The sequence below is a fragment of the Penaeus vannamei genome, chromosome 22 (genome assembly GCF_042767895.1).
Source record: "Penaeus vannamei isolate JL-2024 chromosome 22, ASM4276789v1, whole genome shotgun sequence".
Taxonomy (NCBI): Eukaryota; Metazoa; Arthropoda; class Malacostraca; order Decapoda; family Penaeidae; genus Penaeus; species Penaeus vannamei.
The window spans coordinates 4,274,398-4,281,897 of record NC_091570.1 but is presented as its reverse complement, the minus strand read 5'-3'; the positions used below and the strand labels follow the sequence as shown (position 1 = coordinate 4,281,897).

The window sequence follows — 7,500 nt, the reverse complement described above, 5'->3', positions numbered from 1 at the left end:
GTAATGATGACAAGAAGGAGAGAAAGAAAAAGAAAGAGAGAGAGAAAAAAAAAACTGACTGACCAGAGGGTCACTTTTCCCGCGTCGGAAGCCCGGTGCGTTCGTGAAAGCGCCCGCTACCGTTCGTCTAACGTGCAGTCCAGAATCCGGATTGATCGGGGCCGTTTTTAGATGCTCCATTCCAATTTTTCGGAGCTGCGTCCCTTGTTCTGCTGCGGAACGTGACTCGATGGCATGACGTGAGCTCTGTTTTTTTCTTTCTTTCTTTTTTTCTTTTCTTCTTTTCGTTTCTTCTTGGCTAATCGAATGTTTAATTTCCCGTTCTCTCCCTCTCTCTCTCTCTTTCATGTCATTCTCTCTTTCTCTTTCTCATCTCTCTCTCTCTCTTTCTTGTCGTTCTCTCTTTCTCATCTCTCTCTCTCTTTCTCTCTCTCTCTCTCTCTCTCTCTCTCTCTCTCTCTCTCTCTCTCTCTCTCTCTCTCTCTCTCTCTCTCTCTCTCTCTCTCTCTCTCTCTCTCTCTCTCTCTCTCTCTCTTTCTCTCTGTTCCCACCCATGTATCTCTCCCTCTTCCTCTCCCCTCCTCTCTCTCTTTTACTCATTGCATTATCAAAATATTTTAATTGATATATTAGTCCTCCAGCGGCTTTGTATAAGGAATGTCTGAAAAGGTCTCAAGTTTTCTGCCTGTTTATTCGTCTATCTCTATATCTATTTGTTTATTGCCCTTTCTTATGAATGTGTCTTTAATATCTCGTCTATTTACATTTTACCGCTTGTTATATATCTTTATTTCTATCTTACGGTATAGCTCTCCATCTTCACATCTACCTTCCTATATCTTTATCTACGTACCTATCTAAATATCTATCCACTCATCTAACAGTATACTCTTCTATCTACCTATCTATCTATCTACCTCACACTCCAGCTGTCTATCTACCTCACACTCCACTTGTGTATCTATCTCACACTCCACTTGTCCATCTATCTCACACTCCACTTGTCCATCTATCTCACACTCCACCCGTCCATCTATCTCACACTCCACTTATCCATCTATCTCACACGTCACCTGTCCATCTATCTCACACTACACTTGTCCATCTATCTCACACTCCACTTGTCCATCTATCTCACACTCCACTTGTCCATCTATCTCACGCTCCACTTGTCCATCTATCTCACACTCCACTTGTCCATCTATCTCACACTCCACTTGTCCATCTATCTCACACTCCACTTGTCCATCTATCTCACGCTCCACTTGTCCATCTATCTCACACTCCACTTGTCCATCTATCTCACACTCCACTCGTCCATCTATCTCACACTCCACTTGTCCATCTATCTCACACTCCACTTGTCCATCTATCTCACACTCCACTTGTCCATCTATCTCACACTCCACTTGTCCATCTATCTCACGCTCCACTTGTCCATCTATCTCACACTCCACTTGTCCATCTATCTCACACTACACTTGTCCATCTATCTCACACTCCACTTGTCCATCTATCTCACACTCCACTTGTCCATCTATTTCACACTCCACCCGTCCATCTATCTCACACTCCACTTGTCCATCTATCTCACACTCCACTTGTCCATCTATCTCACACTCCACTTGTCCATCTATCTCACACTCCACCCGTCCATCTATCTCACACTACACTTGTCCGTCTATCTCACACTCCACTTGTCTATCTATCTCACACTCCACTTGTCCATCTATCTCACACTCCACTTATCCATCTATCTCACACTCCACTTGTCCATCTATCTCACACTCCACTTGTCCATCTATCTCACACTCCACCCGTCCATCTATCTCACACTCCACTTGTCCATCTATCTCACACTCCACTTGTCCATCTATCTCACACTCCACTTGTCCATCTATCTCACACTCCACTTGTCCATCTATCTCACACTCCACTTGTCCATCTATCTCACACTGCACCCGTCCATCTATCTCACACTCCACTTGTCCATCTATCTCACACTCCACTTGTCCATCTATCTCACACTCCACTTGTCCATCTATCTCACACTCCACTTGTCCATCTATCTCACACTCCACTTGTCCATCTATCTCACACTCCACTTGTCCATCTATCTCACACTCCACTTGTCCATCTATCTCACACTCCACTTGTCCATCTATCTCACACTCCACTTGTCCATCTATCTCACACTCCACTTGTCCATCTATCTCACACTCCACTTGTCCATCTATCTCACACTCCACTTGTCCATCTATCTCACACTCCACTTGTCCATCTATCTCACACGTCACCTGTCCATCTATTTCACACTCCACTTGTCTATCTATCTCACACTCCACCCGTCCATCCACCAATCGATCTTATACATCCACCATACAAATCTATAAAAAAAACAAAAAAACTAATGATCATTAACATTAGAAAACTCACGACTGTCTGCAGAAAGCGATGGAACTTTTTTGTTCATGCAACGGCGAGCTTAGTATGCAAGAGTCATGAGGTGATGGGTGCTTTTGCAACATCATGCAACATAATATCTCACGGAGGGGATCGACACTGACTTATATTGTGAACTGCCGATAAACGACATTGAATTGTGTGTGAGAGGGAAAAAGAGAAAGAGGAAGAGAGAGAGAGGGAAGGAGAGGTTAAGTGGAAGAGGGAGAAGGAGAGAGAGAGAGGGAAGAAGAGGTTAAGTGGAAGAGGGAGAAGGAGAGAGAGAGAGGGGGGAGGGAGGGAGAGAGAGAGAGAGGGAAGGAGAGGTTAAGTGGAAGAGGGAGAAGGAGAGAGAGGGGGGGGAGGGAGGGAGAGAGAGAGAGAGGGAAGAAGAGGTTAAGTTGAAGAGGGAGAAGGAGAGAGAGAGGGGGGAGAGAGGGGAGAGGGGAGAGAGGAGAGAGAGAGAGAGAGAGAGAGAGAGAGAGAGAGAGAGGGAGAGAGAGAGAGAGAGAGAGAGAGAGAGAGAGAGAGAGAGACAGAGACAGACAGACAGACAGACAGACAGAGAGAGACAGAGAGAGAGTGAGAAAGAGAGAGATTTCCTTTTTTTGGGGGGATGATTGTGAAAAATGTGGTTTGTAAGAAATGGTAAAAATGTCCGAAAATTACAAAAAATTGACGGATAAGGAGATGAACATGATTCTTGAGAAAATTCTAGAGAGTGAAAGAGAAGAGCAGAGGAGAGAAAGGAGAGAAAGAGAAAGAGAAAGAGAGAGAGAGAGAGAGAGAGAGAGAGAGAGAGAGAGAGAGAGAGAGAGAGACAGACAGACAGACAGACAGAGAGACAGACACAGAGACAGAGACAGAGAAAGAGAGACAGAGGGAGGTAGAGAAAGAATGAGTGAAAGAGAAAAAGAAAGAGAGAGAGAGAGAGAACAGACAGACAGACAGAAAGAGAGAAAGAGAGATAGCATGAACAAGCAAATATTACGGAAAATACCAGATATACAGATAATTGTACCCTCGCTTCTTCGCGTTTTCTTTATCTTCCACTTTCTTCCCCATAAAAAAAAAAGAAAAAAAGAGAGAAACAGACAAGCAAGAAAAACAAAAACAAAAACAGAGTAAGGGACAAAAGAGAAAGCGAAAAGAGGAAGAAGGAGAGTGAGTAGAAGAAGAAGAAACGAAGGCGCAGAAGAAGAAGTAGAAGAAGATGAAGAAGAAGAAAAAGAAATAGGAGGAAGGAGAGGAAGAAGAAGAAGAAGAAGAGATAGGAGGAGGAGGAGGAAGAAGAAGGAAGAATAGGAAGAAACTGAGGAGGGGAGGGGAAGAAGGAGGAGGAGGAGGAAAACGAAGAGGAGAAGAAGAAGGGAAAGGAGAAGGAGGAGAAGGGAGAGGAGGAGGAGGAGGAAGAATAAGAAGAGGAGAAGGAGGAGGAAAAGAATAAGAATAAGAAAAAGGAGGAAGAGGAGGAGAAGGAGCAGGAGGAGGGACAGAGGATGGAGGAGGAGGAGGAAGAAAGGGAGAAGGAGGAGGAGGAACGACAAGGAATGGAGAGAGATAATGATAAGGAGGAGAAGACGAATAAAAAGAAGAGGAGAATGAAGATGAGGAGGAAAATGAGGGGGAGGAGGAGACGAAGAAAAGATTAGTAGAGGAGAAAGTGGAACATAAAAGGAGGAGGAGGAGGAGTGGGAGAAGGAAGAGGAAGAGGAGGAGGAGGAGGAGGAGTGGGAGAAGGAAGAAGGGGAGGAGGAGGAGGAGGAGGAGGAGAAGGAAGAGGAAGAGGAGGAGGTAAATTAGGGGGGGGGGGGTAAAGGAATAGTAGAGAAGGGAATTTAAGAATAAACGGAAAGAAAGAAGTAAAGAGAAATAAGATAAATACGGTAGACGAGCAAAAAGAATGAAATGTAAAAGAACGAGAAGAAGGAGGAAAGGAAGAACAGGAAGATATACATGTGGAGAAAGAAGAAAGAGGAGGAGAAGAAGAAGAAGAAAAGAAAGAGGAGAAAAAGAAGAAGAAAAGAAAGAGGAGGAGAAAAAAGAAAGAGAAGTAGAAGGAAAGAAAGAGGAGAAGAAGAAAAAGAGGAGAAGAAGAAACAAAAGAGAGGAGAAGAAGAAGGAAGGAAAGAGAGAGAAGAAGAAGGAATGAAAGAAGAGAAGAAATAAAATGAAAGAGGAGGAGAAGAAGAAGAGGAAAAGAAAGAGGAGAAGGAGGTAGAAAAGGCGGAGGAGGAGGAGGAGGAGGAGGAGTAGAAGCGCTTGCATGACTGTGTAAAATTCCAGGTATATATAAGCAGCGCAGGCGACCTGCTTCCGCATCATCCCCAGCATGAACTTCTTGGTAAGTCTCTTTCTCTCTCGTCTCTCGTGCATGTCGCTCCTTTATCGCTTTGTATCTCATCCATCGTGGCACTTGTGTGGTATGTTGGGTTGGGTATGTGGTGGGTATGAGGTGTGGATTGTCCTTCGGGTGTATATGTTTTGCATTTGATTAGTTTAGTGTCTGTGGGGTATGGTAAAGGTCCATAGCGTATGGTCCTCTGTAATGTTAATAGTAATTTTAGTATGCTTTACTATATATATATATATATATATATATATATATATATATATATATATATATATATATATATATATAATATACATATATTTGTAAATATATGTATATATATATATATATATTTATATATATATATATATATATATATATATATATATATATATATATATATATATATATAATATACATACATATGTATATATATATATATATATATATATATATATATATATATATATATATATATATATGTACATATACATATTTATGTGTGTGTGTGTGTGTGTGTGTGTGTGTGTGTGTGTGTGTGTGTGTGTGTGTGTGTGTGTGTGTGTGTGTGTGTGTGTGTGTGTGTGTGTCTGTGTGTGTGTGTATTGTCAAATTGCACAAGGTTCTAACATACCAACCCACATGCCATACGTATTACATACATGCAATCATACATGTCTGTCCAGAACGTATGGTATGTAAATGTGTAGGTGCGTATACTGATACATACAGACGTACATGCAAACACTCATGCCTCAGCTACCATAAGTGATCTTAGTAATTAATGAATTATCTTTCACACATACATACATACATACATACATATATATATATATATATATATATATATATATATATATATATATATATATATATATATATATATAATATGCATATATGTATACATACATATATATATATATATATAATATGCATATATGTATACATATATACATATATATATATATATATATATATATATATATATATATATATATATATATATATACCGTTAAACAGTTATGTTTGTTTGTCTACGCTTATATTTCTACTAATGCTTTAACTAGTTCCAATATGGTTGTTACAGTCACTTCTAGCATTACTATTGTTAGTTACTAGTAACATATACAACTAATAATTCTATAACCAGCATTATTTCTACCGATGTTTTTGCGAATTCTGTTGGTTTTACTCATTTTCTTACAGTAATATGACTATTATTGTTGCTATTACTATTACCTTTTCTGTTCTTTCTTTCGTTTCTGGCAAACTATTACCAGTCCTGCAATAACCACTATTAATACAATTAAAACTGAAACTAGTGCTACGGTCAATACAACGTATAATACGAGTTGTAGTTGTAGTATTTTATATCAATTGTTCTTACTACAATTAATGAATACAGTTAACAGCAGATTATGTCATTTTGTTCTCTTATCAGTAGAGCAGACCAATATTATACTTTTAGCTACTTCAGTTGCATAGTTTAGATTAAAGAAAATGACGATAAATGAAATAAAGATACACTTTAGCTGCACAGAGTAAGAAAATACCTCGGAGCGGTGCGGTACTGTACAACGAAAGTTCGTATCATTATTGCATTTTTCCCCGCCCCTTTCCCTCGCTCCACCCCCCCCCCCCTCCTTTGCTGACTGGCATTTTTCAGGCAAGTGTGGGTGTTTGCAGCTTGATCTCTAATTGTTCGTGTAATTGTGTCACTGCCCTTGTAATCACGAAATGTGACCTGCAACTCGCCTTGTTCTCTTATGAATTCCATCTGACCATCGCATAATAAATGTTGCATATTGGTTGCAAGTAATTTGCGATATGAGTCAGCAGTTTAAAAGTCAGTCGGGCTAATCTTAGTGAATGCTTGCAACATCATTCGTGACTGTTCTAAAATGCCAGAAGCTTTATTTATGTGTGCGCGCGTGAGCATAACGTGTTTTCCGCTTCGAAGTGCGCACGCAGACACGTCGTAAAAGTCGCTCCAGCGCGTTCCGCCGTGGCTTCATCTGCTCCTCTCTTCCAGGTCGTGGCGTCAGCGTTGGTCGCGTCGGCGGCGGCGTCTCAGAGATTCTTGCTTCCCCAGTCGCTCTACTCCGGCCCTTCGTCTGATTCCCTGGACTCGTCCTCCTTCAGCCCGTCGGCCTCCTCGCTCGGCCTCCCGTCCCTGCACAGGAAGAGCGCCTCCTCGCACAGCCACCCCGTGTACACGTCGCCCTCGCACATCTCGTCCTCGTACAGCCCTCCGGCGCACTCCCTCGGCAATGGGTTTTCTAGTTCCTCCTTCGGCTCTCCTTCCCCGTCATTCGGCGCGCCGCCCTCCTCAGACTACGGCGCTCCGCCTTCTTCAGGCTACGGCGCGCCGCCCTCTTCAGGCTACGGCGCCCCTGGCCTGGGCGGAGGGCCATGCGGAGGAGGCAAGATCAAGAACACGGACGGCAGCTGCGCGTTCCCGAAACTGACCAAAAACGTGTACGTGTTCACGTCGCCGGAGGTGAAGCACCCGTACGTGCCTCCGCAGTCCCTCCCGCCGCCCGAAGTGGAGCACAACGTGGTGTTCATCCGCACGCCCGACGCGGGCGGGCCGCCGGAGCCCATCGTCATCCCTCCGCCGCGTCAGGAGAACGTCGTCTACGTGCTCAGCAAGAAGGAGCAGGAGGTGCCCAAGGTCATCGAGGTCCCCGGCGACGGCCCGCAGACGCCCCAGGTGTACTACGTCA

General features: G+C 43.0%; 1 protein-coding gene across 1 annotated transcript in view; it reads left to right on the top strand.

Moving 5' to 3' along the window:
• The first annotated feature begins 4,716 nt into the window (after positions 1–4,716).
• Positions 4,717–7,500, top strand: part of LOC113828033 (uncharacterized) — a 3,353-nt gene continuing 569 nt past the window's right edge. Inside the window, exons 1-2 of the mRNA XM_027381007.2 lie at positions 4,717–4,786; positions 6,807–7,500. The exon at positions 6,807–7,500 is cut by the window's right edge and continues 569 nt beyond it. Coding sequence (XP_027236808.2) covers positions 4,775–4,786; positions 6,807–7,500 — 706 coding nt within the window. The 5' untranslated portion in view covers positions 4,717–4,774. The remainder of the gene's footprint in view (positions 4,787–6,806) is intronic.